General features: G+C 43.9%; 10 protein-coding genes across 10 annotated transcripts; 4 read left to right on the forward strand and 6 right to left on the reverse strand.

Moving 5' to 3' along the window:
* Positions 1 to 774: 774 nt before the first annotated feature.
* PHALS_14535 (uncharacterized protein) lies at positions 775 to 1,585 on the reverse strand. The gene has a single exon (XM_036407483.1). It carries the CDS (start codon positions 1,345 to 1,347, stop codon positions 1,075 to 1,077), a length of 273 nt encoding a protein of 90 aa, XP_036263180.1. The 5' UTR covers positions 1,348 to 1,585; the 3' UTR covers positions 775 to 1,074.
* Position 1,586: 1 nt separating this feature from the next.
* Positions 1,587 to 1,952, forward strand: PHALS_11808 (uncharacterized protein; the record flags this gene model as incomplete). The annotated part of the gene is made up of 2 exons (XM_024727235.1): positions 1,587 to 1,805; positions 1,908 to 1,952. 2 exons carry the CDS (start codon positions 1,587 to 1,589, stop codon positions 1,950 to 1,952), a joined length of 264 nt encoding a protein of 87 aa, XP_024577833.1.
* On the reverse strand, positions 1,951 to 2,864 carry PHALS_14536 (uncharacterized protein). Its single transcript, XM_036407484.1, has one exon. It carries the CDS (start codon positions 2,276 to 2,278, stop codon positions 2,090 to 2,092), a length of 189 nt encoding a protein of 62 aa, XP_036263181.1. The 5' UTR covers positions 2,279 to 2,864; the 3' UTR covers positions 1,951 to 2,089.
* Positions 2,865 to 2,867: 3 nt separating this feature from the next.
* On the reverse strand, positions 2,868 to 6,441 carry PHALS_11809 (P-loop containing nucleoside triphosphate hydrolase; the record flags this gene model as incomplete). The annotated part of the gene is made up of 6 exons (XM_024727238.1): positions 2,868 to 3,287; positions 3,821 to 4,933; positions 5,020 to 5,343; positions 5,426 to 5,461; positions 5,711 to 5,759; positions 5,840 to 6,441. The coding sequence occupies 6 exons, from the start codon at positions 6,439 to 6,441 to the stop codon at positions 2,868 to 2,870; spliced, it is 2,544 nt and encodes an 847-aa protein (XP_024577835.1).
* A 103-nt stretch (positions 6,442 to 6,544) lies between these two features.
* Positions 6,545 to 7,165, reverse strand: PHALS_11810 (Bacterial PH-like domain; the record flags this gene model as incomplete). The annotated part of the gene is made up of 1 exon (XM_024727239.1): positions 6,545 to 7,165. The coding sequence occupies one exon, from the start codon at positions 7,163 to 7,165 to the stop codon at positions 6,545 to 6,547; it is 621 nt and encodes a 206-aa protein (XP_024577836.1).
* Positions 7,166 to 8,448: 1,283 nt separating this feature from the next.
* On the reverse strand, positions 8,449 to 12,915 carry PHALS_11811 (haloacid dehalogenaselike hydrolase family protein; the record flags this gene model as incomplete). Its single annotated transcript, XM_024727240.1, has 1 exon — positions 8,449 to 12,915. The coding sequence occupies one exon, from the start codon at positions 12,913 to 12,915 to the stop codon at positions 8,449 to 8,451; it is 4,467 nt and encodes a 1,488-aa protein (XP_024577837.1).
* A 410-nt stretch (positions 12,916 to 13,325) lies between these two features.
* Positions 13,326 to 14,249, forward strand: PHALS_11812 (uncharacterized protein; the record flags this gene model as incomplete). Its single annotated transcript, XM_024727241.1, has 7 exons — positions 13,326 to 13,346; positions 13,639 to 13,645; positions 13,709 to 13,795; positions 13,867 to 13,883; positions 13,965 to 14,040; positions 14,147 to 14,160; positions 14,229 to 14,249. The coding sequence occupies 7 exons, from the start codon at positions 13,326 to 13,328 to the stop codon at positions 14,247 to 14,249; spliced, it is 243 nt and encodes an 80-aa protein (XP_024577838.1).
* On the forward strand, positions 14,249 to 15,033 carry PHALS_14537 (uncharacterized protein). Its single transcript, XM_024727242.2, has one exon. It carries the CDS (start codon positions 14,580 to 14,582, stop codon positions 14,883 to 14,885), a length of 306 nt encoding a protein of 101 aa, XP_024577839.1. The 5' UTR covers positions 14,249 to 14,579; the 3' UTR covers positions 14,886 to 15,033.
* A 2,013-nt stretch (positions 15,034 to 17,046) lies between these two features.
* Positions 17,047 to 17,305, forward strand: PHALS_11813 (uncharacterized protein; the record flags this gene model as incomplete). The annotated part of the gene is made up of 2 exons (XM_024727243.1): positions 17,047 to 17,086; positions 17,154 to 17,305. 2 exons carry the CDS (start codon positions 17,047 to 17,049, stop codon positions 17,303 to 17,305), a joined length of 192 nt encoding a protein of 63 aa, XP_024577840.1.
* Positions 17,306 to 19,269: 1,964 nt separating this feature from the next.
* PHALS_11814 (RxLR-like protein) lies at positions 19,270 to 19,668 on the reverse strand (the record flags this gene model as incomplete). The annotated part of the gene is made up of 1 exon (XM_024727244.1): positions 19,270 to 19,668. One exon carries the CDS (start codon positions 19,666 to 19,668, stop codon positions 19,270 to 19,272), a length of 399 nt encoding a protein of 132 aa, XP_024577841.1.
* Positions 19,669 to 20,107: the final 439 nt, after the last annotated feature.

The raw sequence follows: 20,107 nt of genomic DNA on the forward strand, positions 1-20,107 counted from the left end.
TGACACGGAGCTATCTGCAATGACATATGATCCTGACAAGATCAGGATGCATCTACTTGGCTTTATTGTGATCACTACAGATCATTTATCGTTTCTCCAGCGATGTCATCACGACTTCTCTCGTCGAAAGAGTCAAGATTGCTATGGTTCGTTGCCAAGCATACCTTCGAGGTATGGTCAAAGCCGGATTAAATAGTTGTGCGTCGCCCGACCATAAATTGTCCCATTCCACGGTAATGATGTCGTCAAATTATGAGACGATTCGTCCAGCGTACGATACAGATGCGACGCAAGGTGCGTTGCCAAGATTGTTTAAGGAGCAAACGCTTGAGAGCTCAGATGCCGATTCATTAAAACGCGCGGTCACACGCCTTTATAGCTCTTCATTTTATCACCGTTTGCTATATCACAGCCCTGACTCATATGACACTTAGCGTTGTGATAACTAGCAATGAAGTCCTAATGTTCAGAATAGTAAACGAGTCGCAGGATAACCTTTGAAGGGCTACCTCGGAAGTAAAAAAATACATGCTTCTCGGGGAGCGCTACGTTTGCCAAGCATGTATAGGTGGACAAGTTCATACGTGTGCATGAGTGTAGTGTATCAACGGTTGAAACCCGCGGCGCATGCGGCGGCAGTGTTGACCAGCTTGCCGATTTCGACAAAGCAACGGCAGTCCGAAAATATGAGCGTAATTTTCGCTCTTTCAGTAGATGTGTCTAAATTGTGGTCTTTGTGGAGAGTCTGGGCAAGATGGCTCATCTCGCTGCTGTATTACCTCAGCTTGGTGCGATGTTGCTCATATACATGTCAACGATCATATTTGTAGCCAATGTGTTATTCCATCTCGAATAGCTAATCAGAGTCGTTGTTTTGTTGTTAATGTTAGTAGTGATAGTGTTTGTCGTTGTCAACGAGCTCAACGTACCAACTGACGTAATATTCGGCTGAGAACCGGTAGGTAGTTAGCGTTCCAGAGATATTTCCAGATACTGTCAGTGAACTCAACGTCCCCAAAGATGTAATATTTGGTTGTGCAGCAGTTTGAAGAGTACCAGTCAAGTTCGTGGCGGTTAGATTCCGGAAAGAGCCGATGTCTTTGTTTGCATCGACCATAACAAGCTTAGATGATGTGACTGTTCCAGCTGTGATTCCAGACAATGAACTGCAGATCCAGCAATTGTCAATGACTCACAGTTGAGATTTCCAGCCACAGCAAGTGAACTGAATACTCCGGTTCCACCCAATTTTTGATATCGTTTTTCTGCAACGGCACTTGTAAGATAGTCATTTGATCCGAGAAGGAATGAGCTGTTCAAGATTGGACTATTCGTCGTAGAAGACATTTTGATTACTTTTATATAAGAACGAAGAAAGCACGAAGACAAATGAGACACTATATGATCATCTCAAGGACACCATAGACTACGTAGAAGTGATCGAAGAGGGGATGGTTCCAGCAATGGGCGAGTATGACTCCAAGACAAGCAAACTTGTTTTCTTCGATGACATGGTTCTTGAACCAAAGAAAACACAAGCTCACATTGGTCAGTATATTATCAGAGGCCGAAAAAAAGGATGAGGTATGATCTACATCAGTCAAAGCTACTTTGGTATTCCAAAGACGATTCGCATCAACAGTCAGTATGTCGTTCTTGGTCGAAACTTGACCCAGCGTGACCTCGCAATTATTTGTCGTGATCTTCCAAGCGATATGCCAGTCAGAGAATTCATTGATCTCTACAAGCGAATCACAAGCAAAAAAATGTCTACCATGATGATCGAGAGAAAGATTTACCAAAACGTATGTAATTATATCGTTGAATCAGCTTTTTTTTGGCGGATTAGCAAACGAATGCAGACGTTGTTATCGATGATCTGATGTGGTTTCATGTTTTGATCATAGAAGCTCAACGTAATTTCATTGTTGGTTCCTTGCATTGGACAGTAAGCAAATCCCTGACCTTGGAAAGTGGTGGTGGGTCCAACGAAACCTACTCCAGCGCTTGTGAAGGTGTGGAGAACTTGGTTGTTGCTTGCAATCGGGTTGTAGATTTGATAAGCCAACAATAACTGCTGCTACTGGATCTACCTGCGGAACGATTGTACTGTTGATAGCGAAACGCTTGTTGTCTGAGCAGCCGGATATGTGCCATTCGAAAATCCAATGATAGCTCCAAATCCAGAATTGTCAATGAGCAATTGAGGCGTATAAGCTGTAGCTGGCATTGTGGGGAAGCCGCTCGCCGCAATATAGCCTGTGATATTCTTGAGCATCGGAAATTGAATTGCATATGCAGATGACTTCTCTGCACATGAGATAAAGTAATGGTATTCTCCAGTGGTATTGTTGTTCAAATACAAGTTGTTTTGGATACTTCAATATTGAAGGTAGTTATTGATATCACTTGCTGTACATGTGCCATCTGGCCACGTGATCGAATACGTTGTGGTCGTAGCAGCTGTTGGCCAAACGATCTTGAATGAATTGTTTTGGCTTTGAGCAGTGATAGCTTTCCCGCTGTAGTAAATGGAGATCGATCCCAGCGCGCATTCGAATTGACTGAAATTAATTGGCTGACTGAATTGATGCTGGGCAACTTGATTGTTCACGTTCAACAGACCTGGAACTAAATCCAAATGTATCGTAGGAAAAGAGTTCGTCGGGCAAATATGCCACAGCCGATGGATATTGACGGCGATGGCGTAACATCTGGAACAGTGAAACCACTTGGACCAACCAAAACTGACCATGGCGCTACCAACATCGAAATGCTCACCAAGCAATTGGAGAAAGTTAACGTTTCTCAGCTCGCGAAGCCGAAATACATCGACACAAGCAAGTTGCTTACATTCAAGCGCGACTCTAGGAGAGCTTCATCAGACGCTTGAACTGAGTGTAATAGTTCGTTGAGAAAACTCCCTTCTCATACAGCTTGTCAAGAAGCTGCTTCATTTCCTTTTTTATGCCTGGATTATTATCGCCAATAGCCGTAGCTCCTTGTAGCATCTTCAGGCGTTTTACAACACCATCTAGTTGCTCATTGTACGCCGAATCAAATTCTCGAGATTGATATGACATCTGCTCAAGCTCGTCGAGAAGGCTGAATAGATGCTTGTCGAAGCTCTTCTCATCTTCAATCAGGTGCCATAAATCAACGAACGCATGAGAGACGAGCATTGTCTTCAGATTTACATGCGTTTTTCCGCTTCGTAGACGCGCAAGTAATCCATTGAAATTCATAACATGTGGACCGCGTTTGGACGTCATTTGGATGTGATTTGCCTTTCATGTTGAATGTATTCAAATCACTTCTCAAGTGTTTCAATTTCAAGTGATTTATCACTGCCTGTTGGAGTGAAATCTCCATGGAATATGCGTTCCCTACGTGCTTTACAGCGTGTTTGCGGCTTAGCAGGTGATGGAGGTTGAGGCGCTGGCTCATATGAGAAGTCAGGAGCTTCCTCGCTAACGTCGGGTGCTTTGGATCTGTTTGCTATTTTGTTGTAGCTCGTGTTGGCAGCAAACGTGCTATGGAGTAGCTTAGCATGAAGGTCATGATTCTCTCGATTAGTTAGCTTCGCATACGTTGGTGATTGGATCAGATGTGATTCAACAATGTGACGGATCATGTTCATGCTCATCGGCTTTCCATTGTATTTCACGAAGAGCTTTGAGAGCGTTGAACAGAATCCGCGTTGCGGTTGAATTTATGAGCTCCAGCTCTACCTTTTCAACTGAATATCGTAGATTGCCTTGTCCATTCCAAAGATGCAATGGCATCTTGAGAAGTCCCTTAGCTGGAAGAACACCATTACCCGCTTTTCCATGCAAGAGACGCCTGTGACTTTCCCAGTCTTGTTGCCTCGAAGGTCAATGACTGCATAATCGTTCACTGCAAGTGCAGCATACTTTCCATCTGATGCGAATCGCGCCATGTGCTCACCGATGTTGTCTCCATTCACCAGCAGCTCAAGCCCCCACCGCAGACTTCCATTGAGATAAAAGTCAATTTTTCCCTCGATTCTCAACGGCTGATCACTATCGGCCGGCGACGAAGGGAATACACGTGATAACTCTGGGCAAATCAAGCACGTCCGATGGGTGTTCAACGCAAGGCCTTCCATGAATTGATGCTGGAAAATAGCTTCCTTGGGGAAATTCGTCTCGCCAACCACAGACTGCCGTAGCGCAGATGCCGACATGTTGCCAACAATTCTCGTGATCAGTTCACGCAGCGACGAAGGATTTGCAAGCGCACGATTCGGAAAAAGACACTTGCTATAGTACTTCTCTGCCAATGGAGATGAAAATCTCACCAGCTGGTCGACATCTTCGACAATAATTCCAGCTTTCTTCAAAGTCACGATGCAACGATTGTCTTCATCAGCGGCGCAACTGGTCGGTGTAATCCGCAACGCACCGATAAGTCCACTGCACTCGCGAATCAGCAGCTGAATGAAGCTTTGTTTCTTCATCCTGTCGGGCAATCCGGTGGTCAATGGCAGTACCAAGAATTCTTGTACTTCCTCGTCACTTAGCAGGAAATCACTTCTGCCGAATTTCAAAAGCGATTGGAGCTCAACTGGACTCTCTACTCCACATTCGAGCGCATGCGTCGCACAGATTATAAAGCGAACATTGTCTGGTAACCACGACGGAGCAACCTTGATCAAGGTGGCCCAAAAATCCTTATCATCGTACTTCGCTTGAGCATCATCGATCATAACAACATGATTCTGGTGTGAGCTGAGGTTCATTGTACTGTCATAGATATCGATCCCGCATGATCGCAGCTGGTCAACCGCTGATACTTGCGAACGAAGAAACGAGACGGGGATACAATTCAGGTCAGGATATCTGCGAGCAAACAGCGACAATAACGACGTCTTCCCCGACGCTGCTGGTGATAGGAAGAGGATGAATCGGTGCTGCATACTCGCGAAGACACGACTGAGAAGCTCCTCACGTGCAAGATGAGGCGCTTGAGGGTTAAGACCTTCTGAAATAAACTCACAATTGGCACACCACTCTCTCGCTGCGGCACTTCCACGATCAGTGCAAGATCTTCGTCTTTTCCAAGATCATCCACTTTAGCCGATACTTTCAAAGGCTTGCCATCCTTGTCATCATACACTGCTCGGTTTGCGTAGACTCGCAGGTTGGCTGCATCAACATTCGTAAGGGAGTTCGGGCACTTGCGTAGCACTGCATCTCGGAATCGAATCACGCTTGCATGATCAGGTAAATCAGTCACCGCATCAACGGAGGTATCTGGAAGGGGGAGTCGTGTTGCTTTATCCACCAACTCGAAGTACACGTCAGGCAGCATCTCTTCTTTCTTATCACAATACATCTTTGTTGTTAGTCTTGGTTGCTCTCAATACTTGCGCGTGTAGCTATTTCGCGCGATCGTCGCTTACCTGAGGCTTCCTCTTCCTCCATGCTTTTGCTTGCTTCTGTAATTTCAAAATAACCTCAGTTGAGGTTATGTTGCACTAATAAATGGGTTTTATGTTTCGGAACTCCCAGGACTACTGCTCTGGTGACGCATTTGTTAAAGTGTCGATTGGAAACAATGTTGCAAAATTCACATTAGGATTACGTTAACTCGCGCGATCTTTCTCTTGGCGTACGCTAGTGGACGGACTGCATTGATTATGTTACTTCGTCTGCTCAACCTGTGCATAAAATGGCATCTAGAGTACCCCTAGACCCCACGTTGATGTACTACATGCAACATGGTATGTGTTCACACTACAAACATTCTGTAATCTTTGACATATACTATTAATATGATGCTGCTTGCATCCTTTTGCTTTATATTCTCGATCTACTTCTTATCTTCAGCGACCACCTGCGCCATTGCTGTCGCTATCACTTCGCGATAGCAGCGTGAGTTGCGTTGATTATAGGCATTATCAAGCCATGCAGCCACGTCGGACGCAAGTGACACGAGGTTGTGACCATCTCTGATCTTGAAGCTGTCAGCAGCTTTGTCGAGTCCTTTTTCAGCTTGTTCCCAACTGCGTGCACGACTCTTTTGTGCTCGAGAAAGAAGTAAAAGCGTTTCATAGAATCCCTTGACAAAATCTTCTTCCTTTCGAGCAATATCGATCGATACGTCAATATCACCAATTAGAAACTTAATTTCACAATCCCGATCAACGCGACCAGTAGTTTCAAACAATACATTTGAAATTATCGAATCTCGATATGATGCACGTTGTACAAGCTTTCGGGTAGTGGTGGCACTCTCGCCTGATGTCATAATGAGAGCTTCATTAGTAAAGGCAAATTCTTCTTTTCCAGATTCAAAGGCAAACATAATTTCTTCGCCAGGTAATAAATACGAAGTAGCATGGAGCTTGCTCAAGTCTTTAGCTGTGTGACAAATGTCGGCAGTGCCCGTAAGATCTTTAGTTAAACCCTTGAGCATACTGAGTAGTCGTAGCGTTTAAGTGAGAATGATTTGTACTGATAAAAATGTAATAAATCATACATTGCTACCAACAAAGTACTATTATAACGATTACTAAAAATTAAGACCTTCCAATTTTGTCATATAATTTTAGCTCTTGGAATGCTCCAGTAATAACTTCGCGGTAGCAGAGTGGATGAGTTCGTTTATAAAGCTCTTCGATCCAATAGGAAGCTTCATCAGTCTGTTTAATCAGCGTCTGGCCACTGTTTTCCGTGAGATACAGAGCTTCACTCGAATATTTCAGGGCCATACACCCATGATCCCATGCACGATTATTCTCCATCTGTCGACGACTAAGCATTTCAAGCACTTTGTAAAAGTCTTGAGCATCCGTTTGTTCTGCCTTGGCAATGTCAATCGACATTGACTTGCCCCCAATATGAAATTTAATCTCACAGTCGCGATCAACAAGTCCTGCAGTTTCAAATTGCACTAATGTAATCGTCTCGTGACGATAATCAAAGCGTTCTGTAAGCTTTCGTGTTGTTGTCGAGTTACTTCCACCAATTTTAAGCAATGCGTGGTTTGTAAATGTAAATTCCTCCTTGATCGACTGCATTGAGAACATGATACTTTCATTTGGTAGCAAATACTGATTCGCCAGACACTTTGAAAAGTCATGAATTACATGACATACATCGCCTGCGCCAGACAAGTCGCTAGCTAGTCCTTTCAACATGATGTTGAAGATTGAAAAGTGAACCGACGCGATAGTAATCGGTTGACAGAATATAGTATTCATATCTTTTTTCTGTTACTTAAGAATTGCATAGTTGCCCAATTAGATTAACTTGTTCGTGTACACACACCACACGATCCAAGCTAACTCACAGGCGATGGCGTTGTCGCCGCGTCAATCGCGCTCGCGTTCGCGTTCGCCTTCCCCTTCACGCTCACGTTCATCGATCCATTCATCCCCCACACGTTCTGCACGAAAACGTTCAGTGTCTTGTTCTCACTCTCGTTCTCGCTCTCGTTCTGCATCAAGTACGTGCAGTATCTCCCCTCTATGTCTTTGTTCACCACTCATTTCTCTCATCAGATGGAAGGTCACCTACAGATGATAAATCTCCCAGTCGTACCAAAGAAAAGGTAAAGACTGCACCTGTAACATTGCGCGTCGAAAATATTACGCGCAATGTAAATGCCGACCATTTACGCGAGATATTCGGCAAATTTGGGCTTGTTGTGCGTGTTGACATGGCTGTTCCAAGAGGAAAAGCTAGTGCAATTGTAGCTTTTGCCACACAAGAGGATGCCAATAGCGCTAAAGATCATATGCACGATGGATGGCTCGATGGTAACAAGCTGCGCGTTCTACCGGATGCTCCAAAGCCAGAGCCTAAACGCACAGTCACACGTGCCTCGCCGTCGCCAAAGAGCCGTGGCCGGCGTGGCGGTCGCTTGCGATCTTTTAGTCGTCAGCGATCTCCATTTCGTGGACGCGGGCGACGCGCGGCATCGCCATTCCGCGGCCGAAGCCGTAGTCGCAGCTTTGGCAATAACCGACGGGGCGGACGGCTACGCTCGCCGGCTTTGCGTCGACGGGCGTCTCCTCCATTTCGCGGTAAACGACGCAGTCCGCTGTTTCGTGGTACCCGTCGCCGGTCGCCCAGTCTATTCCGTCGTCGTCGCAGTCGAAGCCGCAGTCGAAGCTTCAGTCTCAGTCGCAGTCGATCACGTGGACGTAGTCGGAATCGCAGTCTTAGTCTCAGTCTCAGCCGAAGCCGAAGCCGTAGCCGTGGACGTAGTTCTAGCCGCAGTCGAAGCCGTAGCCGAAGTTCGAGTCGTGCCCATAGCCGCCGTCGCAGCCTAAGTCGAAGCCGTAGCAGGAGTCGCACTCGTAGCCGCAGTCGCAGTCGCAGCTGAACGTTTTACGTATTAACACGACACCGTCTTATAACGATAATTTTCATTTAATGTAGCTTTGTTTATCTGCTGCATGTATATTGACGACAATCTCTAAACACAGTCGTTCCCATTCTTCATACTACGCCGTAAATTGCGCCGCACAGATAAATTGCCGCTGTCTAGACGTGCAAGGGTGTGCGCGTCGTCACTTGACAAGGCACGATTCTCGAACCCACGTCTTCGTTGCGTGACAGACGGTCGATGGAAACTACGGTGTCCAAAATTATTCGTCGCATTTTCGCGCACACGGTCCAGCGTGGTCACAGACAAACTGGTGGGTGCGTCTACACGACCACGTGAACTTTCAGTCACGGACAAAAAACGTCGACGGCCGTGACCATGACGAGCACCACGGAATACATTGCCAGCGGAGCGGGATAGCGAGTCATCTACCATGCCAGTCCGTGGATGTGTAGTCTCATTTTCTCCGTCTGGTTGAGCTGGGAGATTATGAAACGCTAGCGAACCGCGACTCGCATGTCGGTCAAAGATCGATTTGGTCCGCTTTGCGTCACGGGCATATCGATCTGTCGCCATGAACGACTCGACCATGACACTTTCAGCATCGTAGCTGAACGCACTGCCGCGTGTGACCGACCGACGATTGCCGATCCGGCTATTCAACGGTCGAGACGTCATCACAACAGTCGGCACTACAGGCTTGGACACACTTGAATCTCGCATACTTGTTGTCCCAGCAGATACGACGGCAGCACGACCAGCTTCACTTCCAAGTGCAGTCTCTGGAATCTTCTGAGCAGGTGGGAACGTAAGTAATTGATCAGCAATGTGCGTGAGTCCAAACGCGTTCACTTCCTGTGCTAAGTGTTTGTACGACGGTCGGAACATACGCATGTATCCTTTCCACATAAAATCACGCGAGAGTGCAGCGACAACCAAAAGTGGAACAACCAACCAGAATGCGTCCACGCGGAATGTGTTGGTAAAGACACCGTTCCAGTACGATGAGCTGATTGAGTCACCATACGAGATTAACGCAGCGGTACCGATCCAAAGCATAAAGGAAGAAATGTAAATTACAATATGAATAGGCCACCACATTTGTTGATGTAAACAGAGTTTAAGTGTGACGACAATCAAGACGATTGTAAACGACGTACTTCCGTAAACCCACATGGTCGGTGTATCGGCCTTTGTCACCAAGTACCGCATACCATAAACGACACCAAAACAGATAATGAGTGACTCCCAGACACACGACGTAATCCACGCCCACACAACTTTCGTATTAAAGCGTGTATTCTCCTGTCCGATACGATATAACAAGGGATAATTATGTGCAAGACACGCAGGCACATCCTGTTCAAACGTGCTGACAAGAATGATCGGTAATGCTGTAAAGAGAAGATTGTACCCTTGAAGTCCCCACTCAAGAAAGAACTTTTGACCAGAGTAGCCCGTGTAGATCATGTACCAAAATTGCGTCAGATTAAGAATAACATTTTTGTAGAATATGTAGAGAATCAACTTTCCCATGCGAACATAATTCCATCGTCCGTGTACTAACAGCAAGCGCGACAAGAAACGAAACTGGGCAATGGCATAATCCGACGAATTTGCCGCTTGCATTCCTTCTTGCCCTGAAATCCCAACACCCACATGAGCAGCTTGAATCATTGACACATCGTTCGCTCCATCACCAATCGCTAGTGTACGAATTTCGGGTTTATTGTCCCGTACCAGTCGAACCAATTGTGCCTTCTGAGCTGGCGAAACACGACATGCTATTACAGCCACACACTTTTCTGCGACTTTCAGCAGTAGCTCTGGACACTCTTCTAATGCCACTTCAAGCGTTTCACCATCAATCACCAAAGCTAATTCTTGCTCTGGCATTTCCGCAAGACTTTCAATGCGCGTGCGTCGTTTGCGCTGATCTCTAGTCAAAACAGAAGTACGTGTGTCCAAGGCACTCACAGCAGGACTTCCATCACCCACTTCGTCATGCTCATCTCGTACATGTGCCTGTAATTCATCCATAATTTTTGTCAAATCTGGATGTGTATCAGCAGAGATAACAATCCGTTCAATGTCCGTAGCTAATAATCGACATGCAAAGCCAATATTTATGGCCGTTTCCTCTTTATCTCCTGTAAGCATCCAAATTTTAATCGCAGCCTGTCGAAGCTTATAAATTGTATCTGGTACCTCCGCTTGTAGTCGATCTTCAATCGCAGTTGCTCCTAGAATATCAAGATTCGTCTCAATCTCGTTCATTAATCGATCAATATCATTGTCCAATCCATTTCGACGTAAATCAATTTGACGCATGTCATTAATTGCTGTACGATAGCGAAGAACCCACGCATCAAAAAACTCAGGGTCAATGTCAGTCATTCCAATCACAAGTGTACGCAGACCTTCGGACGCAAACTGTTCCATATGTTGCAATGTCAAATCTCGTGTTTGATTCACAATTGGATCAGTTGTTGGACGCAGACGTTCGTACATGACCGTATCTGCACCCTTACAAAACAGTGTCAACTCACCACTTGGTCCTTTCACAATCACCGACATGCGCTTGCGCGTACTATTAAACTCGAGCACTTCTAATACTTCGTACTGTCCGACCGCATGTTCTAAAACAGGTTGATGACAAAACATTGCATCCGGATTGTCCACACACGAAAAATACTCAACCATGGCTTTCCCTGGTCCACGTGCTACAAATTTGTACCCAAAACATGCAGCAGCAGCCACTAGCGCTTGTTCATCAGGTGACGATGCACTCAAGCGCAAACTATTGTCGGCCGCTTTTTCTGGCATCACTGTATGGCACACAGCCAAGTGTTCAAAGAAGGCACCAATAGCTTTGGCCTGTGCACTATTTTTCTGTGCCATAGCTTCAAAAAGTGCGTCATCTTGATAATTCACAAATGGCACTTGGACCACTCGATCTGTGGGTACTAAAGTCGCATCAGGTACAATATCCCCATACTCTTTCTTGACACTAAATGGAGTAACAGAGATAACGGATGTTTCTGCTTCTTGACGATTTCTTGCAGCAATACCAACTTCAGTCTCCCCATGACCATAAGCAATTCCATTGATTGAACATTTTCGAAATTCCATTATATTACACGTCAATGTCCCTGTCTTATCAGAAAAGATATAGTCAATTTGACCCAATTCTTCATTCAAAGACATGGTACGAACTTGACAAGGGGTATCCGTTTCGTGATGATACATTTCCAAGTCATTATTCATAAAGAGCGATTGCATAAACTTCACCGACGTCATACTCACGTAAAGAGATACAGGAATGAATGAATTTAAGAGTAAAAAGTAATACAGGACCATAATGAAAAAATTACTCAATGGTGACTTCACAGCCGTTGAGTTGCCATCATACAAATACCAAGCAGCATCGTCACGATCTTTATCAAGATTATGGGCGTTCCAAAGTGTCGAGAGAATTGCACCTGTGAGACACAAGGCGACCATTAAAACACAAATGTATAGAATCTGCTTATTCAATCGTCGTTCCATATTACTCCATTTCATTGGATCTGAGGATGATGCCATCATAATTTTCGTATCTGGTCCCGTATTCACGACAATTCCATAGATATATTCGGTATTTCGTAAAGTCGAACCTCGTAATACAATTGCATTCGTTGTAATCACTTCCTTTTTTCCATCTTCAAGCGTTAAAGAGCCACAGAATCGATGGATTGAATTATTTGGAGTTTCACAAATGATTGTACCCATTAAATCACCAACAGCTGCATCAGTTCGAAGTCTTGTATACGTTGCTTCAAGTCCTTGACGCAACTTCAAATTTGTCTCGCCATCAAGCGATTTTGTTTCCACGTAACAAATTCCCGTTGGGTTTAATGGATCAGGTTCACACGCGCCTAAAATGACCAAATCCGCAGGAACTGGGTCACGATTAAACACTTTGACCACATCACCTACTTGAAGAGTATGCCATTTCGCCGGTTCAAATGCTTTAGTTGATTGTTGAAACTTGTGACAAGGCAAGTTATTCGCAATATGGTCAGCTTGATGGCGTTTATAATCTTCAAGACACGCGAAAAACATGTCAATGAGAACAATAATAGACAACGCAGGTAATGATGCCGGAAATCCTCCAGTATTCGAAATTGGTTTGATGGTTTGCATGATGGATATAATGAGAAAATAGGCATTTGCGAGCTTGCTAAACTCGTAAAAGAGAAGCTTTGGTAAGAAATTGTATGGTGTAAAGCGACTGGTAATCACGAGATTCGAACAATAATTACGTGCTGCGTTCAATTCAGGAGCATTCACATGTACATAGCGATAATTTGGATCATCTGGTGGCTTCTCGTTGTTAAAATAATCCTCTTGAACTTGACTTAGTCCTGTCGGGCTGTCCACCTCATCAACAACAACGTCCACAATATCGCTACCTAGGACATTGTCGATGTTTTTCTCATCCTTTGGAGGTGATGGTTGCTTTAATAGCGAATAGGACGTTGTGGGAGAGCCACTAGGGGCTGGCGGAGACGCCATGGGATTAAGAAAGAAGCAGACAAACTTGAGTGTCTACTTGTGCTTTAGGACTTGTTTTGTATACTAGAGACTGAGTTCTGATCCTATTTTAGCTGTAAAAGGTATACTTTGTGCAGAAAATGCGATATCGGGAATTGTCAAAAGTTGGGACTATTTGAATCTAGGATATAAACGAGCCGACCGGACGTTTTATAGAGAGATGGCACAAAAATATGACGAAATGCCCATTTTTAGGCCACTCAATCTTGGATTTGCTTTCTATACATATCAATACAGCAGTCGAGAGAGTTCATTGGCAATCACAGAGATAGCGATAACGCGAACAAATCAGGAGTTGATCTCTCGTACATGAGGCTTTATGTAGAATTTGGCTTCTTCAATTGACCCATTTGTCGCAATCAGCCAGTTCTATGTACTCCAAGAAAACAGACGTAATTTACAAATATTCTTAAGTGCGATAATTTTGCTTTTGTTAGATTCTAGTATCGTAAGAAATCTTTTCAATACGTGCGGCTTATATGGACAACTGCAAGATGGTCGAAAGGAAGGCATATTATTGCTGTGCTCATTAAAGCTCTTTCCTTATTCACTATCACCATCTGGTCGGCAGATTACTAGACGTCGTTCGTAATGATAATATCCATGTAACCCTACAATTACCACTACGTATAGGATGTAGCTGTGTACCCTCTAATTGCACAGAGGTAATTAATTAACTATGAGCTAAGGGGTGAGTGTATGGATCAAAAATGGCTTGAAAATATTTGAGGTATTCTTACTTGTACTGCCATAGATCCTGACGTGACTGTGGCAGCTGCTATTACGAGTGTAAGCGGCTTCAGTTTCCAGCACGAGACGTTGTGTAAGCAAAGTAGCGTACGTTAGTGGTTTAGTCACAATTATAAAGAAATTCGCATCTGGTGTCGCATTTCTTTGGGAGGGTTACGGCAGAGAGCAAACCAATCGAAGTTAGGGTCTTGTACTCGAGCTTGATCTGTTGGGTAGCAGTAAGCTTTCTCACATTTTACGTGTTCACGTACATATCGTAGGGTTGGGAAGAGCTCTTTGGCGTTGAAAAGTCGACTCAGAGGTGGACATTTGAGCCGTTAAGAAGCTGGGAAGGGTGTCAGTTGACACGAGGTGGCCTTGAAAAAATAGAATGACTAGTTTTAGTCTCAAAGCGTTGCTCTAAACGAAGCGCCAGTGCATTATGAGACATAACGTCAACAAGATCTGCTTGCTGAGGTAAAATAAGTGTCGAGGACTTTGTCACAGAAACTGATTAATTTCTTCTTTGTGGTGCTCGTTGACAGAGCGCCGGCAGCACGTTTTGACTGCCTCCGCTCACCATTATGCATACATGAAGTTGTGTCTTGAAGAAAGAGACAGAGTTTGAAAAGCATGCATCCTCCTCTCAAATCTTGGTGCCTTTGGTCTGATTACAACGTTACATTATCTGTCTTGAGCACAATACTCGAAAAGGCAGAATAGCGTTGGTTACCACGTTGAATCTCGCCCGCACGCGAGCGACCCAATGGCGAGCGGCGAGTATAGCGCAAATGAGAACGATATGACAATTGGATCCGATTCAAACAGTAGCTTCATCAGTTTAAGGCACAATAATTACTGCCAAGATCGTGGCTTGCATCTTTCGTTTGGAGGCAATGATCACAGCATTAGGAAATAATGCAGAGATGAGCGACAATTTCGTAAGGTTTCGAATGTTATCGACACTAGACTTTGGTGAAACACAAAAAGTAGTCACCACAAAGCGTAAGATCCATTTCTATTATTGGGATAGTCATACTACGGCATTTTTCGCGCGATCAAAAGAGAACAACTTCGACCGCTTTTATGTTTGGAAGAGCTACAATGCTACAATACTACCACTGTTCGTCCCGATCCAAGTCAAGAATCGACAGACTTTTGCACATATATTTCAAGCGCAAACAACGAACAGAATGATTTGACTCTGATACTAACTGCGCGCGATCAGGTAATACAAGGAAAACGAGAGTAGAAAGGCATTAAAGCTCCAGACTAAGCTGTGCGTTTGCAAAATGACTGATTCGGACCGATAAGCAACTGCTTTTTCTTACAATCATACTAAAATGTGTGATTTATCCTTAGAGTTGTCTACTATCGTTTACTTACCCTTTTTAAATAGCCCATTTTTGGAAGCACTGTGAAACGATATAGATGTGCACCATTAAGCTTCCAAAAAATGAGCGCCAAGTCAGACGTCATGGCTTTCATCATCAAGAAACGCATTAATCTTCCGTCTGACTCACTGCATGACAAGTGCGCTAGTACCCAGAAAAGTTAAGCTCGCAATGAGATAAGTCCCATATTTGTATTATCTCTATTTTCCTTTCAGTTGCTCCAATACTTTGTTGCATGGAAATATATACTTGTCAGAAATCAATTTTAAGCTTGCGTCGCGCGGGTTTGGTTGGCCCAGTCTACAGCGCTCGCGAGTTTAGTGGGTCATGCTACTTTAGGATGCGTAGACAGAATAAACTTATTTCGAATATTTTTAAGATTCAGATTAACAAAGATCCATCCGATATTCAATCTCTACATAACATTAGGTAATCATACAACTAATGGTACTGTGAATCCCGTGACAAATCTGACTATCCAGAGTCATAGTAGTACATTATCCAAATTTCCTATAAGAAAGGCCTTAAATTGTGTGGTTGGTACGCATTGATTGCAGCCTGCATCACTCAAACTTGTGACGAGTTGCTCACATATATTCATGTGCTGCCTTGTGAATATAACGGGAAGGGGCTGTAATAATGTGGATAGACAAAAATACACATTTTCACTTTGGTATAATTGTGTAGAAGCATAGGTACCACACACAGTATTGGGACCAACGGTTCGACGGAACTTTCGTGGGACCACTCGTCGATCTTACCATTGATCAATTTCTATGAAAAGTCTTGAGTTCTCCTTCAAGATTTCTTCCAAGATTACTGTTAAAAATCAATTGAGATGTATATGATAGCAAGCGGCATGAGGAAATGCAACAACTACGGCTATAACGACGAGGCCTGTCATCGAGAATTGCCCGTGACTCGTCGAATAGCTGAAGTAATGTGTACCACCACTCTAACGGGTCAAACTCTCTAATACATGAGATTGAGCATCACACTAAGAATATGCGACGCGATGGCTGGCATTCAGGCAAATAATTGTCACAGGCTGCAGAACGCACAAGAATATGATGTGGGATGAAAATAACATTGACCAGCAATCACCTTTCTTGTCTGCGCTCTATCAAGAAAAGTTATGGCCGCGTTCCATATCGCTCACGGCGTTAGCGAAAAGAGGTTTCAGATATTCTGAATCAAATGCGAGCATATATATGGGCTTACCAAACAAAGCCTTACTACGACCCTGCTTTAAAAATTGGGTTGCTGCAGACGAGCAACGTCGTGATCATCCTCTCTAGCTGAGATACCGACTATTTGAAGAAGCGGCGCATGTTTGAACAGCTGGGGATATCTATTTTCAATTAGTGCGATGAGAAAGCTCAAAAAGCGAATCCTGTATCCGAATGATCTCATTTCGGAGAGAGACGACGAATGAGGGAGCTCATGAAGCCAGCTGCTAGAGCGTCAGCCTCTGCTTGCATTGCTCGATGAGCAATGAGTGGTCAACTACTATCCGAACTTTTGATGGCCGATTGATACATCAGATCTGTTACCTGTATCTGATGAAGTGGAATGATTACCACCAGTCTAAATTTTGTGAGAGTTAATATTTCTCTTCGGCAAGATTGGTCCTGGTGCTGTGGCCGCTTACGAAACTCTCGGCCGTTATCCTCCTAGAAGAAGAGGCAGGGTCGCCCGTCGCAGTGCGCTTCCAACTAGCGTGAGGTGGCCGACTGCGGCCTTGGTCCGTAGCTGTTCAAGCTGTCTCATGAAGGCAATCTTAGTTATGAACAAACTTGAGGCGATGGGTTGTCACCTCGACATCCGCATCGTGCTTTAAAATGTGCGAAGTCAAGCATGCGACAACGCTTTCGGTAGACGTCGACTTTGCTGAATTCGGTCTATAAAGCAATAAGGCGGGCAGGATGGCGTTTACTATGTTTTCACTGTGTGAACGAATTCATCTACTATGCAAGACATTCGTCAGCTTCCACAAACTCTCGTGGATGGTATCACCTTTCCCTACCGATGCGCAGATGGCGCTCCTATGGAGATTTGACCTGTGAGTTGATAAAGTGCTCGAGGGGCAATGTTCCCTGGATCGTTTCGCTCTTGGCGGCCGGATTAAAGGAGATCCAACTCAGCGCGGCAAGCGATTTCAAACATTTTCAAATCGAACACAAGATGTGTTGCGGACAAAAAGTTGTAGTAAAGCAATTAGTGATTGATAATGTTCTTGGCTGTGAGTTCTGCGGCAGAATTGCCGTAACACTTCCCGCGAATGCAGAAAGGCACGGGTCCGAGACTCGTAGTGGGCGGCTGAGCTCCTCTTGCTTGGGGAGCGACTTGGTCATGTTTGTCGGGTGAGGATGAAGGTGTTTGTTCGGGACTAGAAATCTACTGAAACTGCTCCGATCGTAATACCTCGCCATTTCTCTGAGAGAATCTAATAGTTAGCAAGAGATTTAAGTGTAAGCTGTAGTGTCATCCTAATCGTAGCTGGGGGTAGTCAGGCAAGTATTGTAATCTGGTGTACTCAATTCTCCCAATTTGGTAAATTTGTACGAATAACAATACATATTGATAACTGTACGAAATTTAAATTACGCCTGGTGTGTTTGTGTAATTCGTAAGTACCTAAAATCTTTATGAAGATTACTGAGGTACACGTGGACTGCTAGCGAAAGAAACGCAATTTTGTTATGAAAAGTTGTAAAACGTAAATATTCACGATTAGTCTTTATCGCTAATAACATGTTTTCGTGAGACAGCACAGCTAATAAACTCTCGATTCAGCTTTTTGTATGAGCGCTTGAGTCTAACACTTTGCGATTGTTAACTCTGATAACCATAAATTCATCTGTGCAAAGTGCACGGCAACCCTGTTGACAGATGCTGCATGTTCTCTGTGATCCGATATAATTCAGTGTCCTGAGTGATTTTGATTCCGTGCTTAGGACGATGAACGCGTGTCGCCCACGCAAGCCTTGGAAGATCAGGTTGGATAAGGTACTTCTTTACGAAAAGCGTATTCAATTTTGTTCTTACTGAAAGCTTATCACTAGCTATCATTCAAGCTTAAAGATTTTTGTAATTTTCAATCTAGTCAGTCTTTAAATCGGTCCGAATGTCTAAAACCTCTACAGCTAGAGTAGTATAATCTGACCACTCCTCCGAAAACAATGGTGGTTCTTGCTGGAGTTTGTGTCATAATAAGTGTTATTACGAAGGAAAGTTGAGCCAACGTCAGTATTGACAGCTCAAGATTCACTTCAAGCAGGGGATCAAAAGTTTTAATCCAGTGCAGACTGAGGTAGACGACATAACAGGCAAATTTCCAAAGTAAACAATTAAAAAAGGATCTTGGCTGAGATTACAATATTACAACATATATATCGCTGCTTTGGCTTAATACACAACGCAAAAACGTGATTCGGTCATCCAGGTTTTCATGATTTTTTTAGCATCATTGAAGTACTAATTGCGACATAGACTCGTACTGTTACGCATCTCTAATTGGTTCGTATGGCGGTAAAGGATGACCGAGTCTCAAAAAACGATCCAAGTTCTTGCAAACCTACATGGCCTCGCTTTAAAGACTGTACTTCAAACAAAAGTCATACTCGCTTGAGACTAAACCTTAAGTGCGACTCAGTGCAATGCTTTTTGTAAACAATAATTTGATTAACAGTGTGTTTTGACATAAATTTATTAACTGCTAAAATTTTGGCGAAATATATGAAACAAGAAATGTTTTTGTATGCGCGTAAATTTATTCTCAAGACTACAGAGTTTACCAGCTCGCACTGATATGGGGATCAATTTACTTAAGGTGTGACTCACCGTCAGTGGAACGCACGATCTCTTGTTGATGAATAGGCACAACATTATCAAACACATGGACAACCTCAGCAGCATTACGCAGATATTTGCGATGTCCAGCAGGTTTGACATACAGATTGCATAAGAAATCGTGCACATTGGTAAATGTCAAGAGCGAGCAATGAGCGAGATGTATGAAGAAGTAGCTGATGTCGTAGTCAGTAAATAGAAACAGGAGATTATTGCATCAAAAAGCTTTACGTTGTTGATTAATAGTTTGTGGAGCAAGCTATCAGCGACAATGTTACAAGAGTAGACTTGGATTGTAGCAAAGAGTTCATACATTATGGCATTACGCGTTGATTAAAAGCTAGTGATAGTGGTCAACTCTTGAATATCCCATATTGGGTTGATGGGAACCATTCTTCCCATAGCGAAGCCGAGTGAGCAAGAAGTCTATACCCAGTTTCTGTCGAAGGTATCGCATCACCTTATAAAAACCTTGTACTATCTTGTTGTCATGAATTGTAGGCACATGTAACCCGCCCCGCTCTTCGAGACCAGTGCTGTCTCCTTTTTTGACGCTGTCACTTTGCAACTTCCTTGTAATGACGCTGTCTTCAATTGTTCCCTTTTGTTCCAAAGAGGATGATGCAACTCGTACGTTTTGCTTGAATTCTTCATTGTTGGATGCAATGGATGAGGTTGCTTCAGAGAATGGCGTTAAAACGATAAGCGTAGCAATGACAGCCCAAACCAGCGAACGCATTGGGAACGGTTAGCGATGAGAGAAGATTTTCGAAATGACGTGGTTTTTTCAAGACGCAAATCAAGAGATCATTTATAGGTAGAGGCGCCTACTTTTGGGGCATGGCATACGCTTTTAAGTACCTGACAATTAATTGAGATACATTGAAAATTTGTTCTGACGAAGACTGTGAACAGTTTGTAATTGTAATCGCACTGCAACCAGGTGCGCAGCGTCTGAATCTCCATTAGGTGAACTGCATTGCTTCGCTGAGGATTGACTAGAAAACAGAGGATATCGCATCATCTGTACGGTACTGTAAAGATGATGGGTGCGGTACGGAAAAAAAGAGCCGTTCTGGACCAGATTTTGGGACGTAAACACTTCTAATATATCTCAAAAAACAGGTGCGTGGACCACCTCTTCTGCATTGAGATTTTTTGTTACTTTTGAATTCTTC

This window comes from Plasmopara halstedii (genome assembly GCF_900000015.1).
Source record: "Plasmopara halstedii genome assembly, contig: Scaffold_555, whole genome shotgun sequence".
Lineage (NCBI taxonomy): Eukaryota > Oomycota > Peronosporomycetes > Peronosporales > Peronosporaceae > Plasmopara > Plasmopara halstedii.